The 22,638-nt window shown below is 38.8% G+C and overlaps 1 protein-coding gene across 1 annotated transcript in view; it reads right to left on the bottom strand.

The window, feature by feature from the left end:
• The window catches only part of USH2A (usherin), a 596,134-nt gene that overhangs the window by 518,078 nt on the left and 55,418 nt on the right, over positions 1–22,638 (bottom strand). Inside the window, 6 exon segments of the mRNA XM_030557510.1 lie at positions 10,934–11,027; positions 12,378–12,599; positions 15,943–16,127; positions 17,661–17,955; positions 20,633–20,696; positions 21,972–22,107. Coding sequence (XP_030413370.1) covers positions 10,934–11,027; positions 12,378–12,599; positions 15,943–16,127; positions 17,661–17,955; positions 20,633–20,696; positions 21,972–22,107 — 996 coding nt within the window.

Here is a 22,638-nt window from a genome sequence, read left to right as displayed (position 1 = left end):
TAGGTCCCTACTCCAAAGCATGGGTCACTCTAGCTTTCCAAATAAAAGGTAGCTAGAATTGTTTTAGCATGGGAAAAACAGTATATTTCTTATTAGCCTTTTTCCCAAAAAACAGCTGAATCATTCTGGCTGAAATTGAAAAAAAAAATTATGAGCCTAATGCAGACACCCAGTATGGGAAATTTCAGCCCTCTTTCAGTGAGGACATGACTCCTTATTGCGCCAGTCAGGTGCCATAATCCAGTAAAGCAGAGCTCCATAGCAATGGAATAATACTTGCAAGTAGAAAGGCCTGTATTTCTTGATTCTGATAAGGTTACAATACTACTGCAAAGAAGGTATATGTAGGAATTCAGAAAATAAAGAGACTAAAATGTAGTCTAGAGGCTAGGACATGCAAAAAGGTAGTTAATTTTTCCGTGTGCTATAGTGAAGAGTCCCTTTCAGACTGAGTTAGCCACACATCAGCTTATACCTTGACCAGATCCCATCATAGGATCATCTCTGTCTTCTTTTGTGTCTTGTATAGTGTCACTCATGCAGTCAGTGTTTAACAAATAAATAGTAACTTAACTTCATGGTGAGTGCAGAGCAATTGGAACCCCCTGGAATCAGGCCCAAAATTTGCTTATCTTCAAAGTCAGCATGGCAGCCTGTCTAGTGTAACAGAGTATACAATTTTTTCATTCAATGTATTCTTCTAATGTATTATAATTCCTCCAACACACGCAGATTATTGTGGACACCTCCAGAGAATCAGTGCTACCAGTTCAATATGGAATGCTATGCTACAAAAACTACAGTCTTCCAACTATTTGGAAATTTAGGCTTACAACTCCCAGCATTGTTCACAGGAGTCACATTTTCAGCTATTTACACACAGTGTTAGGAATACAACCGCACTATGAACAGTAACAGGAGTGTGAACCTTGTTTTCTATAAACTCCATGGGATTTTAGGAATAAATTTCCAATCTAAACTGGCTTTTCAGCCAGGATTAAAAAATAAAAGTACAATTTAAACATAGCTGTAGCCAAACATGGTTCAACCAACCAACCGGTGTGGAAGGGACCCACTCACGTACTAGCATGGATAGGAGCCTCTTAAATTAACTGTCCGGTCAGACTCCATTTTTTTGACTTCTGCAAAAGATAACTCTAACAAGTGCAACTTTAATTGCCATTTGACTTAGATCTCACATGGGTTTTCATCATCCTTGCAAAGTGAAACGTACTACTGTTGGATGAGCATTTTAGACAGAGCATTAACCCTTTCACAACTCCCCTAGTAAATGATCATCTGGGCAACATGTCTTCAGGTATTAGAAATAGCAACAAGTTCTTTCAATATTTCAGTGAATTCTTGTACACAGATTATTTTAGAAGTCTGTGATCTTTCATTTGTGAAATTACAGTGGTTTTCCAAGGATGAATTCATGGACAAACTCATAACTTCCAGAGACACGTCAAGCTTGTAAGGCTCCTGACCATATGGCTTTCTATTTGCTGTTTTCCCAAACTCTACTCAATCATTTCCAGTTGTGTTTCTGAAATGACTGGCTTCCTCCCAAATTTATCCCTGATGCCCTAACTACAGTACACTATTTATTGGATAGCCTGAGATAGCAAGACACTTATTAATCTAACTAGTACGTACTATACTAAAAGCTGTAACAGTTCAGACACAAATCATTAATTAGACATCTAAAAATATACTAATCCAAACTGGCTTTATTAATAGTAGATTCTCCTGTAACAATATAAAATGGCTTACTGATCTGATTCATGGTAATCAACAGCACAGCACCCTCTTTTAATTTAATGGGCACTGAAGACAGAAGAGGTGTTTGAATTGATTGTTTAAGTTGAAAACTCTGAAGGCCTCGGCCCTCTATGTTGTAATCAATAACTGATTCTCAACTTGCACCCAAACACCTCCAAGGCATGCACAGTATCTCAGACTCCAGGGCATGCACATCTCTCAGAAACAGAAGGGGAAAAACATCTATCTAATGTTCAGCTGTGACCAATTCAACGGAGTCTCTGTGTGTGGCAAGGTAAAGCTAAAGTGATCAAGGGCCAGTTTTTTTCCATGGACAGTTCCAGTTTTTCATATGATGTTCTGCTGGTCCAAACATTTCTTTGGACGTAAGATTACTCATGTTTGTGAAGCTACCCACATATGTAAATGTTTGAAAGATCAGGACTTCATTCTCTGCGCCTCAGTTTCTGCTTTAAATTTAGGGTACTTTCTAACCTACATGGTAGAGATGTTGTAAAAATTAGTTAACACTGGTTCATACAGCAATTTGAAAATAGGTGTTCTATGAAGTAAATTATTACTTTTCATATGGTAATTGATGATCCTTTCAGTGGCTCAGAAGAATTTTAAAATTCTTCTAGGAAAGATTTTTTTGTCCCCCTTTGATGTAGATATTTGTTTCCTCTACAGAATCTGCTGGGTCTACATGTGCAAATGACTCATAAGGAAGCATTCCCTGCTCCGAATTTCACATCAAAATGGGTCTTCAACCCAAACAAAAAAATAATTGTGTCTGGAAGCTCAACTTAGACCGATCCATTTCAGATAAGGACTAGATGCAAATGATTTGTTTAATGACAATTTCCATCTGTAATAAATTATTTGATTTTCAATGTCTTTTGTTGCTTTAGAATGCAACACCCATCCAGATGTATATGGCAGATATGCTCAAGATGGTAACTTTAGCTGTAACAAGTGTAAATGTGGCAAAGGCACACTGTCATATGTTAGGAGATTTTCAAAGGATCTCAGATTTTTGTTCAACAAAAATCGTTCAATTTTCATATATTCCCTTAACTTGCAGTCCTTTAGTTATTACTATTATTTTGTGTTGCAAGCTCAAGCCTCAGTCACCTTGTTTGCAGTGCTATTTGTTCTCACAAAACTTATGCCTGTAAAACAAATTGTGGGTACACATGAATAGTTCACCCTACAGCTACTTGATTTATATCCAAAGCACAATAATTAGATAGAGGTGTAACAAGATCGGAACACCTCTTTTTGTGGGTTCAAAAATACAGATATAATTTTGCCCGCAAAAGAGTGAAAATTTACCCAGAAATACAGTAAAAGCTTTGTTATCTGGCATGTTGGGGGAATGGGGGTTGCCAGTTAGTCAAAAATTCCAATTAACTAAAGTTATACTTAACAATGGAATATCAATTTCCAGAGAATTAGAATACAATTAAATGAATAACAGGTACTCACCAACCCAGTAGTAGTACCGCACTGCAGAGTGTTTGGTTTCTTGAAGCACTTAGGTGCATACAGGTAAAGTTTTCTATACAGTAGGTTATCTTATAACACTACATATCACTATGGCCAGCGCATGACATATACCCAGATCACTAAGAATACACTTAACACTAAAGCTATACTGAACACTTTTTTGATGATTCAGAAGGCCTGTCAGAATCTTGCAGTGCCTCAGGGTCATCATTATCAACATCAATTATCATTGTAGATGTAGAAGGTGTAGGAGATTGGGCTGAATCTATAATGACCCTATGACACCCCCTGGAAGCTGCTTTTTTGAATAAATCCCTGATATTAGCTTGCTTACTTGTCTTCTGCCTCTTTTGCATAAAAGTGGAGGGCAGAATGTGCAATTGCATAGCCTCCTGTGCAATATAACATGGCTGTCTTTCTGTAAATTTAACTATTGTATCAAAAGATGAAGCAGCCATTCCCCAGGTTATTTTGTCCTCTTCACTAAAATCTTTTTCTTCACTGTCTCTATCAGTGTCCTTTGACTTTTCAGGATTCAAACCATTCTCTATTATTTCTGTATCATTAACAGTATGTGTCACTTCAACCTCCTTGTCCGCTTCAACCCACTCTTCTGTCTCACTTTCAGGAATTTTGTTGATTGGGTGTGAAGGAGTATCCACCATTTCAAGAATTTGTGCTAATGTATTTTTTCTAACTTTTACTTTAAAGCCTTCAAATTCATCTTCATCAGAAGACACTTTTGCAAACGTAACACTAGGCCACAATTTTGTCCAAGTTCTCCTTAATATGTCACTTTTAACAGAATTCCAGGTACAACCAACATTAAAAATTGCATCTTTCATGTTATAACAAGATTGAAAGTCCTGTATAGTACCTTCATGATTGATCAACTTTCTCAAGAAATCTCTTCTGTAATAACCTTTCATGTTCTGGATCAGAGGTGGGCAAACTATGGCCCACGGGCCAGATCCAGCCGACAGGACTGTCCTGTTCGGCCTGTGAGCTCCCGGCTGGGGAGGCTAGCCCCTGGGCCCTCCCCCGCTGCCTCCCTTCCCTCGCAGCCACATCGCTGCATGGGCAGCGCTCTGGGGGGCAGGGTTGCGTGATACCGCCGAGCAGCACAGGAGTGTGTCTGACTTTGGCTGGATGGCATGGCAGCCAGACATGCTGCTCTGAGCAGCATGGTATGGAGGCCAAGGGGTTGGATAAGGGAAGGGGGACCCTGGGGGCAGTCAGGGGATAAGGAGCAGTTGGATAGGGAGGAGGTTCTGGGGGGAGGTGGTTGGAGAAGCATGGGAGTCCCAGAGAGGCCTGTCAAGGGGCGGGTGTTTGGATAGGGGTCAGAGCAGTCAGGGGACTGGGAGCAGAGAGGTTGGATGGGGGTCGGGTTCTAGGGGCAGTTAGGGGCAGGAGTTCCCGGGAGGGGGTGGTTAGGGAACAAGGAGCAAGGGGGGTTGGATGGGTCAGAGGTTCTGAGGGGGACAGTCAGGGGGTGGGAAGTGGGAGGGGTCAGATGGGGGTGGGGGCCAGGGTGTTTGGGAAGGCACAGCCTTCCCTACCCGGCCCTCTATACAGTTTTGCAATCCCAATGTGGCTCTCGGGCCAAAATGTTTGCCCACTCCTGTTCTGGATGATGCCCTGGTCCATAGGTTGAATCAATGAAGTAACATTGGCAGGCAGGAAGACAGTGAAAATATTACCAGACACTAACTCTGTTGAGCTCAATGATTGTCTAGCAATAGAATAGCTCTGCTATCTTCAGGCAAGCCTATTTTTCTAAAATGTTCTTTCACTACAGGTACAAAAACATGATGAAGTCAATCATAAAAAATTTGTCCATCCATGAATTACCTTGCACTTTGTAAACAACAGGTTTTGAAAGCTCTAGGATGATTATATTTTCCAATCACCAAAGGTTTTATTTTATGCGAGCCTTCAGCATTAACATACATGAACAGTTAGTCTGTCTTTATTCTGCTTAAAACCAGCAGCACTAGATTCACTTGCACCTACTAGGGCAGAATTTGGCCAGAATCGCCAAAATAGGCCAGTTTCATCAATTTGTTCAAGGCTCAGATCATGTAAATTTTTTAGAAATTTAATTGCTGAACAATATTTTTCTGCAGCTTCATGGTCAGCCAATTTTTGTTCACTGGATCTAGTTTTCTAATGCTATGACGAAGTTTAAAACATGAAAGCCATCCATCAGAAAATGCACACAGATCAGTCAATTGCATTTGCTTATGAAAATCTTTCACCTTTTCAGTGAGTCGGAGATAGGGGCACCCTCCGATCATTTCAGTGAAAACCATTCATATAAAGCACTGCCTAGCTGCTCTAATATGCCGTTGTTCAACAGATTTATTAGAATCACAACTACGAAAAATTTTAGCAATTTTCCTTTTTGATCCTTCATGTCATATATCATGGATGAGCCAACACTGTATAGTTGCATCAAAATATTCCTATTCTTGTCCTTTTCAAGATGTGTACAAATATCTATTTTCTGTTTTAATGTCAGTACAACTCAGTTATGCTTCTCTACTTTGCTTTTTGCTGGTATTTTGGATGCCATAATGGTATGGTGGTGTTGATATTTAATGATAAACACAGGACAATACACCAAGTAATAAACCGACCGATCACAATGGCAGATACAAACAGAAAGAACAGTATTTGGCTCCTTTCGGCTAAATCGAGCATAGTCTGACTGCTCTCAGAAATTCTCAGGTTCGGAATAGCTTCAGCATCAGTCCTGGTTATTAGATTGAAGATTTGTATTGAGATATCAGAAATGTCGGTTTCTAGAGCTTTCCGGTTGATAAAGTGTTGGATAACACAGCTTTTATTGCATCATGTTAGGTCTGCATGGAGGGATTTAATACAAAGAGAAGACATCTACCTGTGGAATTAATCCTGACACCCGTACAAAGAGTACATGAGTTTTGTGCAGGAGTTAGCTGCACAGCCCGGGGGGATCCAAATCCTCTTCCACAAGCCACAGAGCTTTCTGCAACCACTGCTGCAGTCTCAATGTTATAGCAGCTTCTGCAACCCCTCTGCTGAAGTCAACAGAGTTATGATGGTGTAAAACCTGAATGAAAGGAGTATCATATCTACCATCTTAACACTAACTCTACGGCTATGATCTGATTTTTATTTTCAAACAATGGTAGTATCAAATACAGGACTACTAAAGTTTTCATACTCAGGTATTATATCCACCATTATGATCCAAGTAAACCACACAGAGGAAAAACACGCTCTTGGTTCCAACCACTAGTGTACAGATACCTGAGATGGTAAAAAACAGAGGTAGATTTTGGTTTTGCATTACATCAGTTGTGTGTTTTGCCTTACAAACTCAAAACCTGGAGTTATTTGGATCTCATTAATCTAAATTCCCCATGAAAATCAGGGAAAGGAATAATGAGTTGCAAATAACCAATTCTATTTTGGTTCATCTTTAGTAGATATTGATATTTCTGTTAAAGAATTAAAAAATATAATTAAACAACCCCATTTTTTTTTCTCTGAGTGAATTTGGTTAATTTAAACCACAACGCACTCAAGCCAATTCAAAAAAATGTGACACCCACTGAAACAGTCCATTAACAATGACAAAAGTTATCTGATAAGGCAGTTATATCATTAATATGTATTTGGTTTGTTTTCACAAGGTATTGCAGGTCTTGCTAGAGTGCTGGTGAACTTCCAGATCTTATTAAATATTTATAATTAATCCTTACAAAGTCACATTTCACAATGCTTGTTCTAATTAAAGGGACACTGTCAACTTGAATTTTTTTTAAAATGACTACTTTAAAAACTTCAGTTTTCTGATAGACTACCATTTAAATAGTAGAGGGTAATATTTTTAATTACTTTAAAAACTGGTTACAAGACTCTCTGTTCCTCAGTTTATATTTAGAAGGATCTGTGGAGTGATCCTGAGAGCAAAACAACAAATGAACTCAGGCTAAACCTCTCACCCCACCCCAACCTTTTCTCTCTCTGCTTCTTGCTGCCCATTCAGTTTCATCTTTGCTTGTTGCTGTTACTGTCAAACTTTCCAGGCCCAGGGGAAGCTTGTCCACCATTGTACACACGATGTGACAAAGACCAAAAATCATGAACAGAAAAATTGCAGTGGGACTCTTCCTTTAGAATAAATAGCTCTTTCTATAAGAGCAGTTTATTAATTCTTTATTTTTTAGGTTAATTTTCAACAATAAAATGGAAGGGAACACCACATTTGTGTAGAAATGAGGTAACTTTGGGATTGAAATGAGTAACATCCCTCACATTTTGGAGGTATGTGTATAAGCAAAAAAGCAGTGCAACTGATTATACAGAGTGCTGTCAAATACACAGTGTAAATGAAATGAAAAAGAATTAAAAAAAATCTAATACCTTCCAATTAAAGTTATTTATGGGATTACTTACTAGTATAGTAGTTTGGGATTTTTGGAAAGAAATGTGATTTTCAAGCTGACAATGTCCCTGTAATACAATATGTATGGCAATGTACCTGTTTCTGTATTAATCTAAAAAAACAGGCAAGCCCACACACACCCACTAATTTTTCAGAGTTTACAACATCACTATATTTGATGATTTTGATCGCCTACAGCCCTATCTCAAAGAAAGGGCTAATGCAAGTGCTTATCATAGATGAGTGATTTCATCATGTGGCAGAGAGAGGATAAAGTTCTTACTCCCTGATTCACAAAGTATGCTGGCAATGTGCTTATTATGATATGAGCTACCCTAAGGCTAGCTTTAGGGAAACTCAGTGATAAAAAAGGATATAGTGGGTTTCAATTAACACCACTTTAAGTTATTAAAGAAGTTTACAGATACGATATAACTCAAAAGGAGAAACATTAAGCACCCAAAGCTATGAGGGAGAAATATTTAAAAATTTTGGTGAAGGAAAGAGTTTGGCAGGGTACTCATCAGCTTTCTAATTTTGCTTGAGCAATTGATGTTAGAAAGTTGGAGGTCTAAATGACTGAGCCAAACACAAATTATTTGTGTATGTCAGTGCTGAGCACAAATTGATACAGGGCTATATCCCTTATGGTGCTAAAGATGAGACTGTTCATTCATGAAGTTCCTCACTAAGGAATATGAGCTGAGAAAACTCTCCCACTTCAACCAAATAGGACCTTTCTCCTACTTAGCCCTCTCCCTCTTCAAGGTCTGTAAGACATCCCTCACTGAGCAGCCCAAGAGCCTCACATTATCTTGACTACTCCCCACAGACACCAGCCCTCTCCCTGCGCACAGAGCTACTGTCAGTTCTCTACTGGTTTCTCCCTGCACTCAGCTCCCAGAGCAGCCCACCTCTCCTGCATGTTCCAGGCTTGAGGGAAAGCTCAGGAACAGATTCCTGCAACCCAACCCTAATCCAACAGAACACGACTACAGGTGTTGGAATTAGGTCGAATCAAGTATGAAAACAACCTGACACTCTCAGGCTTGGGTCAGGTAGTCTCTATTCAACTTCTTCTGCCCATGGGATTGACACGGCAGTAACTGCTTTTCCCACTCCTACCAGCCGCCACCACCACCTCACTAAGCAGGGTGTGCTGCAGGGTGAGCTTGCCAACAAGTTGCAGCACCTCTCATTCTGCAACACACACAGCACAATGAGGCAGCCAGCAGCAAGAGTGGGGCACATAGTTGCCAGGTCACCAATCCACACAGAGGAGACATCCAGAAATGGATTTTGGGCATGTGGAGCCAGAAGGCCCCACCATGCCAACACCTAAAGACAAGGTGGTGGCAGCAGTGCTGACACAGGTTCATAGGAAACAGGTTGCTCTACAGTGAGCAATGCTGGACCAGGAGAACGGGGGAGCAGCTGGTGGGCCAGGGAATAATTAGCCCTCAGGGACTCTGCAGAGAAAACAAAATGAAGTCTGAGCCAGCAGCTAGACCTTTGCAACCCAACCCAATACCAATAGGGCCCCACTACAGGTGCTGGGATCAGGTCGGATTGAGTCTAGTCTGAAAACAAGCCAACATGCTTGGGTCAGGTTCAGACTGGCTGTAATCTAGATGGGTTTGGGCCGGGCTTTAAAATTAGGCCCAAGCAGACTTTTATTCAGGAACACAGAGCCAGAAACTCTCAATGGAGAAGGTGAAGACTCATGAAGGAGGGGTTTCTAGAGAAAGGAAAAATCACTGGCTCCTCCCCAAGAGTCTTGAGCTGCTACCTTCCCAACTCCTGGACCAGGTAGGCCTGCCCACAGTCCAAGAGTCCAGAAAGCACAAGGTGACAAAGTAATCTTCATCTCTCTTTCTTCAACCCCCTTCCTGCATCCAGCATGGGAACAGGGGAACTTAGAATTCAGGGCTTTTCTCATGCTAGTTTATTTAATTTACACATCTGGTTCAGCCAAAGCAGAACTGTCTATTGAATATTCAATAAAGTATTTATAAATAGTTTGCATATAACAGATGGCTCTGCTTTTGCTGAGTCACATATGAAAAAGTCCTGTAAAAATGCCAAATGATACACCTTTCTCTTATTCCATCTGCCCAGGCTCCCCCAGGGAAGTCAAGTTTACAGTTTCATATAGCTTGCACATGACTGGAGAAGAAAACAGAAAACATATTAGAAGGGGCATTATTCTGTATCCTCCTCCCCAATTTCCCCTAACACACTCTTATTTTCAATAAAGGTATTCTTTCTGGGTATTCCAATGCCAAGAACACTGGGAAATTATCAGGGCTTAAGTTTGCCAAATGGCTGCATTAAAATTCACAAAAGTCCTGTTTACTGAACATTATTATTAATGATAAGAAGAACATGGCAGAATTGAGGACATTCTGGAATATATCCAGATCTTTTTTTTAAAAAGCAAACAAAAAAATATATATACATATATATATATATATTAGTGCTTTACTTCTGGTTCCAATAGAAATATAACAGGTTTATCCTAAATTCCAATTTTTAAGAAAAAATGTGGAAAATATTCAAAAGTGCAATATTAACCCTGATCTCTTACTAGAACAATAGTCCATTGCAGTTAGAGAGAAAGCGATGCATCTAAAATATCTAAATGTCATATGTGACTGTAAAAATATGAGCAGATTAACATTTTCAACTAGCCTCTAAAAAGGCCAGTGCTTAGATTCTGTTCTTCAATTCACTTCAAATATAGTCCAGAGAGCATATCTAAGCAGTAAGCCTACACTGGCAAGTATATCTCAGCTTTCTGTTAATTTATACTTCGAGTTGTTCAAAACATTTCCATTTTAGACTCCACACAGAATCTTCCAGCAATTAACTACAGTAAAGTATTTCACTATAAGATAAAAATCAGAAATTGGCTCAGAGGAATCCCAAGTATCCATAAATCTTTGATAGATGTTCAAAATCTAAATTTAGATCTGGATCCAAATTTTGCAGCTCACGATATTCTTGCAACAGGCCAAACCAAATCTTTGAACCCAAACACCTCTGAACTTTGAGGATGAACATTTTTTGTAATCCATACCTGGATCTAAAGCCAAATTTTTCAACTTTTCCCCATCAAAACACGGGATCCAAAAAAGCTCCAAGTTTTCAGGGATCAAAACCCCCCTCCAAATTTTGTTTTAGGTCCACACTTAGATATAATACATGCAGGATGGTAGGACTTACATTATCTCCTTGTGTGTAGCTGTCCTTAGAGCAGAGGCATCTATATGGCTTAGTACTTGTGTCACAATGATCAGCATGGCCATAACAATTACACCTGCAAACAAAATCAGCTATTAAAGAAAATGCACAACATGCATTATTTGAGAGACATCTCTCCACTATTTTTACACTGTCATGAAGGTAATTTTCTGCTTTGTTAAGAATAAACCAAGTCCCAGAAAATACCATTCTTAAGTGTAGTAACCATTAGATGTCTTGTCCATTCAACATTTATAAATGTCAAGTAAATGCAGCTTTCCAGGGGAGTAAATTGACAGGACCGTTTCTAGACCAACTATTAAGTTATCAAGTGTGCATTACGTGCTTTCATTACATGCTATGCAGATACAATGCCTTAATTATTTACTACAGCTAGCACCTATCTTGTCAGTATTAACCCTTTGATCTTATAACTTGATCATAATATCTTAAAGATCTTTCATGTATTGAACTTAAACACACAGGGCCCATTTTGCCCTCAATTAAAAAAAAATTACTTCCACTGAAGTCAAGTCCTCCTATGAAAGTCAATAGGTAATACACCCAAGTAACTGAGGGCAGAACTGAGTCTGCAGTCTACTCTTTTTGAGGTATGAAATAGTCTCGTAGCTCTGCAGTAGAAAGGACTGTGCATGTATAAAGTCACCGACATAGTAACTGAAATAGAAATCATAATATATCTAAATAAACAGTCAAAATTTTACAAATTAGGAAAATTAATTTAATATAAAAGATGAATGTGACCTCTGATAGGGTGTTATCTCCCAAAATGAGATCACATCTTTCAAAATATAAATTCATATATAATACTTGTTCGCAAAAATCAGCACCATATACTCCTTTGGATACTATTTCACTCTTAAATTTGCATATTATTTACAGGGCATGATTAGTCCTTTAACAAGATTGCATACTTAACATACATATTAAAATTGTCAGTCACAGATAATACAACACTTTCAGAACAGCTTCCTTTTTAAAGGAAAAAACTGTGGCAAAAACAAAGAATGTAGATTGTTTTTAAGACCATTAAATTTGCCATATCTGGAAATGTGTAATGAAACTTAGAAGACCTACAAAAGCAAAGCATAAGACAGGATTTCAGTTATAAGCCCCTGTTTAGAAGGGTTTGTAACTCCAAGAAAAAACCCCTTTTGGCATATTTGTGTAATAAAAGTAATTAATTGTTTTAAATATGCATTTGGATAAATGTTCAGAAAATATGTTTAATGGCATGTGTGACCTGATCCAATGCTATGGGCCAGATACTTTGCACAGTCAAAGTAAAACCAGAGTAAAGCCATTGACTTCAAGGTGTCTAATGATTTAATCACACATCTTCCTCAAATTTTCAATTGTTCAGAAGTTTCTTTAACCGAAAAAAAGACATTCCGATAACTCCTACCTTCCACTGATTGTAATTTCATCAACTCCGTAGTATCTGTGCCTGAAGTTAACCCAAGGCTCAGTTGTATGATACTGGCCAAGAAGATGAATCCTCACTTGCGTAGCTTTTACAAACTCTTGGAGAGATGGAGTATTATAGAAGTCATTGTAACCAGGCCGACGATTCGGTTCAGGTGTAAGAATGCTGAAAGTAATGTTTCCACGGGAGTATGGAGTAAATCTGTTTTTAAACGAGATGACAAACTGAAAACATTTTTACAGGTTATCTATTCTTCATGTTTTCACAGAGGACATTAATTAAGTGAGCACAATTTCATTTATGGCTTCTAATGGACAAATTCTGATGAAAATGGAAACCACACACAGAACTCAAATAAAAGATATACACAGGCATATGTTGTATGTCTGTTTTCCCCAAACTGCCACTTTGTGGTCCAAAATATAAATTTTCATTTTAAATATAAAGCCTCTAGCCCTTATCAGTGCAAAGAAAACCTTGAAAACGAATACAGCAATGTTTTCGCCAGTTTGCAGCGGGTCTGAAACAGTGGCTCAGAGGTGTAAACTGGTCTTTTTACTATAAGGTGTTAACTCAAATGGTCAGTGGTGATAATTTAAGTGCCCACATTAATAACTATTTCCCAGTTGATCAAGGTATGTAAAAAACAGAGGCACAAATCACACTATGAAGACCTATACAAACTACTGAGACATTTCATTTTGGTGGCATAGGTGGGTGGAATGAGTGGGTGGCACTTGGTAGAGTACTACACAACTTCTTTCCCTCTCCCAAATCAAGAAAAATGCAAGCACATGGAGTTTAGTGAAACCCAGCAGGGCACAATGGGAGCTGAAGCCCACAAGCCCAGCTGAATATTTGAGCTTCAACAACAGAGGACATAGCCAAACAAAGCCCTACACAGCATGCCTATTCATGACCAACTCTAAGCAGCATCTCATTTTTGTCTTCTTTAATTTGCAGAGTTTGGCAAGTAGACAGCACCTATGGAGAAGAAACACTGCTTTTTCCCCTACCCAAATTTGGACTCTCTAAAATCTAAGCACCCAAAAGCAGAACTTGGCACTTGATAAATGAAATTCCCATGCATTGTTTTTTCCTCCAGAAAACTGCTGGGCTGTTTGAAACTTAGAAGCTCTTGCTAGGAATCTTTGTAAACAGTTCCCAGTTTAAGCCCCTACCCTGCAATGAAATCCTCTGCTAGTGCAGACCCTTGAGTCTCAGTGGGGGTCCCACTGACTTCGCTGAACCCCTACACAAATCATGGGCCCATGCTACAGCATCAGAACCTCAGCTTTTCAACAGAAAATGGCTGGAGGGCCACAAACTGATCTCCAAGCAACCCATTATCACCCATTTCTTGTAACTGTCTCTATGATTCTTGCTCCTCATCCATTTTTTCTACCCCTAGCACAGATCCCCTTTTTGTTTGGTCATCAGTGATGAGGCTCCAAGTGTGTATAATTGCAAGTTAGTACACATCGCAAATTAACATGTCATCAGAAATAGCACCAAGTGACCAGAGAATGGGTTTGGATGATCAATATCCAAAGAAATACTAGAATAGAATATATCTATATAGTTTCACTGAGAAGTTTAGTGTTAGAGCTACATGGTATTTTCTCCAAAGGAGTCAGTGGGTGTTTTCCTGTCCTTAAAAAGAATACATAATATAGTAACCAATTTTTCTCTTCCACATAATGCCTGCTTGACTATACGGAATATACGTTGGTCTTTAGAGGGCTTTTCAGAGGGTTTTGGTTTGTTTTTTTTTAAATGAAGTATAGTGTACATCAGTCATACACAACATTATACACTTTTATCATATAGACAATGTAGTTGAAGGGAGAAATAGTACTATATTATAAAACATTTATGGCAGCAGTTCATACACTGGCTTTTTGTTTTAAGAAGATAAACTAATTATGTTTTAATTGGGCTTGGCAGATTTTTTTTTGTAATTTACTAGATAATATCAGTTTATTTTAAACATGTTATCAATTTTTTATCAGTTTAGATTTTGCAGCTGTCCACAATTATGGGTTTAAGCATTTACTTTTTTTGTACAGTTGTGGGAAATTATGGGATGCAAGGCAGACAGTTATTTACTGACCGTAGACACTGAGATTGAAAAAGTTAGAGCTTTATAAACCATTAAAACCCAAACTGTCAATATCACATGCCAAAATATAGATAAATGTAAAATATAGTAAATGTCCTTAAATCAACTAGTCATGACTGTTTTTGCTACTCATTTGCTAATCCACTGGTAACAAGTCTATTCAAAAAAAGTCTAAATCACTGATTTTTACTCTAGTAAGTTCTCAACTCACATTCTTCTTAGTTTGCCTATCTGTAAATTTCTATAATCATCGTTAGGACTATTCCTTGTCAGTTTGTGTGTGTACACAGCAAAAAAAAACAAAAAAAAAAAAACAAAAAAAAAAAAAACCCTGACATATTCCAATAAAAATCTAATCCTTCCAACCCTAGTTTTAATGTTGGACAAGGTATTTTACAGCTAGTTTAGATGATCAAAACTCTTTTGTTTGCTTACTTAATTAATGAATTGGCTTTCTCCATTCCCCACCCCCACTGATTAGCAACAATGTTAGCAACAATGTTCAATAGTCATTGTTAAAAACTGACAATTCAAGTGACCAGATGCTGCTTCCCCTAGAATCCTGAACTCTTAGAGCCCAGAGAAAGATGATCACACTTTAAAAGCCTCAGCAAGGTGGCAAATGTGAAACAGAAAAAGCCTACAGCACCCGGTACTGTATTCCCAGATTGTTTTCCAGCCAACTACTAACCAGACCTCACACTAACTAGCTTCTGAAATCAGGCAAGTGCTAGTGCATTATGACAGGTATAGCTGTAAGCAGAATCAGTTTGCCTTGTGCAAATTAAAAAGTAGTCAGTGAAACAGAGGACTGGCAATATGTTTCTGAAAGGGCGTCCCCAAACAGAATGTGTTCTTGCCTTTAAAGGCTGAAAGCATTAGAAAATGAATTTGTACCCTATTTCTTGAATGGTTTCTCACATCCACTGTAATTCTAAAGAGCTGACTTTGTCCTCACTTTTGCCCTTGCTGATTTTTGTCCATCACTACAAAAACATCTAAGTTCCAACGCAAGATCTGACACTCTCAGAAGTCATCTGTGATATTTTTTAGATTAACTGGATGCTCAAAATCAGTTAAACTAGCACCCTTCTCTATCCCTCTTATCAGTGCACCTCAATTTCTTTACTAAGTGATAATAATCCCATAATATATGAATTACCAAATTTCAATATTCTTACTCCATAAGAACATGGAAATCAATTGTGTCAGGTGCTTGAATGTTTGAAATCTGATAAAAATGACAGATGACCTTTTGGTGATCTCCAAGGAAAGGTTAAATATGGGATCTTTTATGTACTCGGCAGCCCATAATACATGAGCATATCAAATTTCAAGATACTATCTCAATGGGAACATGGAAATGAATCATGTCAGACACCTGTTAAAAGCATCTGTAATATAGATAGTATCTATTCATACCTAGGAAGCTGGAGACAGTTGACAGAGTCTGGATTTTCTAGAGAGCCATTGTTATCCATTCCAAAAATACTGCAATTTCTAGCAAAATACTGCCAATCTTCCCAGTTTAAATCATTTTTCTTTTTCCTTTGAATTCTCATTGCTTCTGGCTGTGGACTATAGAACTGAAGGATAATATAGAACACCTACAAATGAACAACAAAATACAGAACTGAAATTAGAACAGCTTGAGCTACATATCAACATGAATACAAATAAAAAATTTCTGTATCCACATGTAGTAATATAAAAAACGTATTTCATAGCGTTCACCATATATATGCATTTTGAACAAACAACAAATAGATGTCACACATGAGAAATATCTAAGATATTTCTCCCCTTCTCTAAGACAGGTTTAAGAGTTAAAGTAAACTTCGTTGTTAAACCTGCTCTTTATACTGCTCCTTGGTAGGCAGTGGAATCATTCCATGACAATTCTTCTTCATTACTTTTTGAGGTCTATTTGAAATTAGTACCTCATTGTATGGCAAGTCCGTGCTCTGTGATATTACCAACATTTTGGCCACAAGAATAAGGGATACTTATGTATTGCCAAACAGGTGGTGGATAGTTTTCTGGTTTTAAGACCACCCAATTTATCATTTTTTCCTGCCTTCGGCCTGGAACTACTTCAAATATCTGTGACATAGAAGGAAATTTCCTCCATCACACTGTTGTATGGGCATTTGGGATAAGCACTCCCACATGTATACTCCAAAGCAATTGAGTCTTAATATTTCACAGATATTTAAATTGGTTTTTAAATAGAGAACAAATATCTTACAAACTACGCCAAAAATCTATCCTCATATTCTTCTCTTCTGCTACCCCAAACATGCAAACTCAACTGGCAATAAACAAAAAAGCAAATGAGAATAAGTTTTATAAACATTAGACTTTGGGCTTGATTCACCTCTGTGCATATAAGGGGCACAAACTGAAATGCCTGCTCTCATGGAGGCAGTTTCATCAGGGGGTCTATTCATCCCCAGGGCAGGCCACAGTAGGCTACTGCCCTTCACCACTGGAGGGAAGCACCAAACTCCAAGCAGGACTCCACAGAACCCATGCTGGTGGAAATGTTAGTTGGCTTGTCTGTCCCAACCCAAAGCAGTCCATCCCTTTTGTGGGCTTCACGAGCCAACTTCAAGTCCCTGATGAAGCAGAGATTTCACATGGTTATGTACTGTTGCACACCCTTGAGCAGACTTTTTTTTACTGCACCTATCTTCCAGTGGCTGAAGGCATGAAATCAGTCCCTTGTGTTTTAATAGAAATTACAGTTAAAAATTACAGCAGTGAAGCAACTTAAAAATGCATGTTTTGTTAATGAACATAGGAGTTGTCATACTGGAGCTGAACATTAGTTAATCTACTCCATTACAGTGCCTCTGACACTAGCCAAGATCTGATGTATCAGAGAAAAGCCAGAAACCAGAAACACAATGCACCTGCTCACATTTTGCAACATTATGAGCAGGAGGAAATTTCTTCCAGGCCACCAAAGTGACTGTGGATAGCTCAAAGAAAGAGGTTTGAACTTGCTTAAAATTGAAAACTGGTGTACTTTAAGCCTCCTCCTAGCTGTCATTTAATAAAAATCAGGAAGCATCAACTACATTCCATTCTCATGCCCCACTAACAAACAAACAAGAAAAACATAGCCTTCTCATTACCTGATACTGTCCATTTTGTAAATCTATTGTGATAGTAACGCCATGGTCCAGATGTGCAGTGTCAATGAACAGAGATGAAATCCAGGAGGTCCCAATATCATTATCGTTGATATAACACAGGGAATGGGCTTCTGGGTTCAGCCTAAGCACTCTGTTATTAGTTGTGTCATCTGCACCATTAGGGATGCAATACCTCTGCACCAAAGGGTGTACCCGGGGGTGACTGCCTGGGCAGCGGCATTCTGACTGGGTGTGCAGGTGAGGAAATTCCCCAGAGAATACCTCCAAAATGTCTCTGTCACAGCATAAAAAAGTAAATAGGTACATGGGTAAAAGGGAAAGATGAGTGAAATTATGTGCATCTATGATTACAGATTAAATTTCAGCCCTAGCCTTAACCACCACCATCATAAACCACCACACTAAATGTGATTAGAACACCACCATTAATAGTTCTCTTTTATTATCATGCCTGACTCTGATCACTAATCCAAATACTTTCCTTAAAACACATTATAGCATTGACATCGTGTCTATAGTAGTTGTATCAATTAATCCACTTGAGTGTTAGTACCTGAATTTTCTGAAAAACATCCAATTATGCAGACAAATTTGCACTCTCAAACTTGAGACCACTGTTTCTTGTTCTGCCAACTGCCACCACTGAGAACAGCTTAGCTCCATCCTCTTTGGACCCCCACTTCAGGTAGTTGAAGGTTGCTATCAAATCCCTCCTCACTCTTCTCTTCTGCAGACTAAATAACCCCAGTTCCTTCAGCATCTCCTCATAAGTCATGTGCCCAGTCCCCTAACCATTTTAATTTCCCTCCACTGGACTCTCTCCAATCTGCCCACATCCTTTCTATAGTGGGGGGCCCAAAACTGGACGCAAAACTCCAGATGTGGCCTCACCAGTGCTGAATAGAGGGGAATAATCACTTCTCTCAATCTGCTGGCAATCCTCATACTAATTCAACCCAGTATGCCACAAGGGCACACTGTTGACTTATATCCAGCTTCTCTTCCACAGTAATCTCCAGGTCATTTTCTGCACAACTGTCACTTAGCAGTTGGTCCCCAGCCTATAGCAGTGCATGGGATTCTTCTGTTCTAAGTGCAGGACTCTGCACTTGTCCTTGTTGAACTCATGAAATTTCTTTTAGCCCAATCCTCCAATTTGTCTAGGTCACTCTGGACCCTATTCCTACTTTCCAGCGTATTTACCTCCCTCCTCACCTTATTGTCATCTGCAAACTTGCTAAGGGTGCAATCCATCCCATTATCCAGATCATTAATGAAGATGTTGACCAAAACCAGTCCTAGGACTGACCCCTGGGGCACTCTGCTTGATACTGGCTGCCAACTAGACATCGAGCCATTGACCACTACTTGTTGAGCCCGATGATCTAGCCAGCTTTCTGTCCACCCTGGAGTCCATTCGTCCAATCCATGCTACTTTAACTTGCTGGCAAGACTACTGCGGGAGACCATATCAAAAGCTTTACTAAAGTCAAGGTATATCACGTCCACCACTATCTATCATCTGCACCTGCAGTTAATTCTGGGCATGGTATTTTGGGCTCATTTGTTTGTGGCCACCATACACACAAAATTGGATGCTGGGTTAAGGATCTTCTAAAATCAGATAAACAGTTTAGAATATGGTATATTTGGCTGAATTAATCTAATTTTTATTTCATGGGAAACAGCGAGGATTTCCTTGAGAATATACAGCCAATGTGATTTGACAGTGTACAGATATGTCTGTATTGAATTATGAACTCATTTTCTATTATGCCTTGCACCCATGTCTGTTCTTGCCTAAGGGCAGCCTATTGTAATATATTTCCAGATGGCTGACTTTCCAAATAAGATGACTGATACCTCATTGCAGGACCATCACTGAGAAGTCATCCAGATTGCAATCTGAGGCCATCAACTTTGACTGTGGCCCAACTGTTGGCTCACCCGCATGGAGTAATGGACTTTTTATTGAGGGTCCTGCATGGAGGTGGAACATACGTGGTTGAGAATTTCCCAGTGAAACACATGGCAGATACAAAGGTCTCCTTCAGAGCGGAATATTGCTCTGGACAAGGAGACAGACCATCCCCACATGCAAGGAGGGCTTTCAGGAGAGTGAGAGCAGAAAGGTCTCTGTCTAGTCTGGAATACTAACAAATCTCAGACTCACAAGAAGGGGTGAGATCAAACCAGGGGATTGTGCTCTAAGGATTTTTGTCTTCAAAGATTGTAACTCTTGAGGGCTTCAACAGCAAAGTTTCTGTAGTTAAGAAATGTTTTTGCTGAACCTGCTTTCCTAGTTTACCTGCCACTTTGTCCCCAGAGGAGTTAAATTAGAAGCCTGGAGTACCCATAGCTCTGGGGAGTGTGTATAAGCTTCTGAGGTTGCTTGGAAAGTCTCAGACACTGAGTTCAGGGTCTAGAATGGTTGAGTGGTGCCAAATGTCACAGGAAAGCATCTCAGACCAGCGGTCTGAGCCTAGGAGTGTACAGACCCAGAGACAAAAAAGGGATTAGACTCTACCCTGACCCTATTGGCTTGGGAGCATGTGAGACACAGCAATGCGGTCCACTCACCACAAACTGGGTAACTGTACAGTGGAGTACTGGCCAGGTTGCAACAATGACAACATATAAACACGAAGGATATTACAGTATGACCATCATCTAGTATTAGAAGTCACTGTATATATTTTAAAAATATCTGAAAAGAACAATTATATCTAACATTCCACCCATGATTGATCTCGCCTGTTTGATACGAACAGTCCTGTTGAATCCATTCCCAGTAAACTATGACCACAAAAGTAACAATCTTTTAAGGAAAATATCAAAAAATCCTTGTATTTTTAGGAACAAATTTACCATTATGTATTCTGCCTCTCCCTCATCATACTCCTAGGTTTTACCAAGAACAACAGGTCTTTTTTTGTCCTGTTTTTTTTTACCTGTTTGTAAGTGCCACTTGGTACAAACGAAAATCTTGCATTCTTCCAACAAATTGCTCTAAACCTATGAAAATATAATATAAATAAATAATCTAATTCCATCAACCAGAAGGCAACTCTGCACTGCTTGAGAGCACCTTTATTCAGCAGACAGTGACCTCTCTTGCACAATTACCTCCCCTGAATGAAACCATCTTGGATGCGGACAAAACTATAGAGGGCAGTGACTTAAATATTTGATAAAAAGAATGATTTATAATAACTTTATAGGAACATTTTGTACCTCTCTCTTTTCTGATTAGAGAGGTGGCACAGGGACCGGCCCATTAGACAGAAGTAATGAGCCGGTCTATGTGCCACCTCTAATTAGAGAAGAGATACAGTAGGTACAACTGTACCTATCAATTTATAAAATAAAGATTAAAAGTATTTAAAATATTCCTTTCCTTTATACAGTCATTAGGTTGATAGTATTTAAAAGTTAGAATGACAGAGACATTTCCAGATATTTTAAGAGTTTTTAAAAGTAGAATGGAAAATTACTTTTCTTGGCTGCCCAATAACAAAATAACTCTGTTTAAGACGGACACAGATATATTTAGGAGTCAGTTCCAAATTACAATATGTTCTTGATCAGTGGTACCTTTTTTGTCCACAGATCCAATTCATCATCACACAGAATTGAAGAGAGAGACAAACTAACAGTACTCGGATTTTGCACTGTTCATACAATGATGTTGAATTTGTCTAATTCTGAATGTAGACTGATGTACAGCTCTATAAATCATGATGCAGTCTGAAAGGAAGGACTGGTAGCAGTAGTAAGTTACCATTTATGTGAACCAGTCATCAGCAAAGGCTGAGGAACCCCACACTTTGCAAGTGGCTTTCATGAGTATTTGATAGAAAGCAGAGGAATATTAGGCATCATGAAACTTGAGTTCTCTTCCTGGCTCAGGAAAGGAAAATTGTCTAGTTGCTACAAACAGTTCAGACAAGTACAAGATTTGGCATATTTATTCTGAAATGCAGTGGGAGATGCTGGCTGTGTTAGATACCAGAACATGCTGAAAAATCTACCTGGCTGTGATAATCTCCATGACCTATTATGCCATCATCCAGGCACCTCTGTCTTGGTGCCAAGTTTCTGAGGAATGCCGTTTACTAATGGGCATTTTTTGTTGCATGGAGCCGTGTGCCTAGCTTTATGTACCCTTTCAATATGCATTACATCACAGAAAATTAGCTTGCAGAGCTACATACCACGGTTTTAGACAAACATCAAGCATATAATACTTTGAATGCTGAGCATACAGTGCTAAAATACAGAAGAACTTACCGCTGAAACTTTGCCCAATTTGCAGTGCACCATCAGCAGCAAGGTCTGCAATTGGTCCACCAAGTATTCTTGAATCAAAAGCAGTGTTGTCATCCTCCAAACCATCTACAAAGAAACTGATTTTGGTGTGGTGAACCTTCAAAGATATATATAAAGAGGCAAATAAAGGTTCATTAGAAATAATCATTTTGAATTTTGTACTAATTGCATCTATTATTGATTAACCATTTTGAACTAAGTAAGGGAGATTTTTTTTTACTTTTTTGATGTCTTAAATTTCCTGGCCCGTTTTCCATATTTACTAACTAATCTTCCCATTAGTAATCTAGTTAACAAAAATGTCAGATACATAGACTAGAAAAGTATCATAATGGTCAAAATAAACAAAAAGCTACACTGAATAAATATTAAGGGGTCTGTCTGACTTGAACCAACACACAACCAAGGAAATGCAGAGTCAAGGTTATCACTCCACTCCCAATTTTACTTTAATACTTAGGTATTTCTTCATTTTAAGATTAGGGCTTCACACACCATAATTCTATTAGTATTTTTCCTTGACGGGGAGGACATTTCAACACATCTTTCTCAGAGTACTGAGGGTATCCTTCCTTCACTGTGCAGAACAGTAATTAAAATAATAATTACTACTTCCCACATTACATAC

Source organism: Gopherus evgoodei, chromosome 3 (genome assembly GCF_007399415.2).
Source record: "Gopherus evgoodei ecotype Sinaloan lineage chromosome 3, rGopEvg1_v1.p, whole genome shotgun sequence".
Classification (NCBI taxonomy): domain Eukaryota; kingdom Metazoa; phylum Chordata; order Testudines; family Testudinidae; genus Gopherus; species Gopherus evgoodei.
The sequence above is the reverse complement of the archived record's forward strand: the minus strand, read 5'-3'. Positions and strand labels throughout refer to the sequence as shown.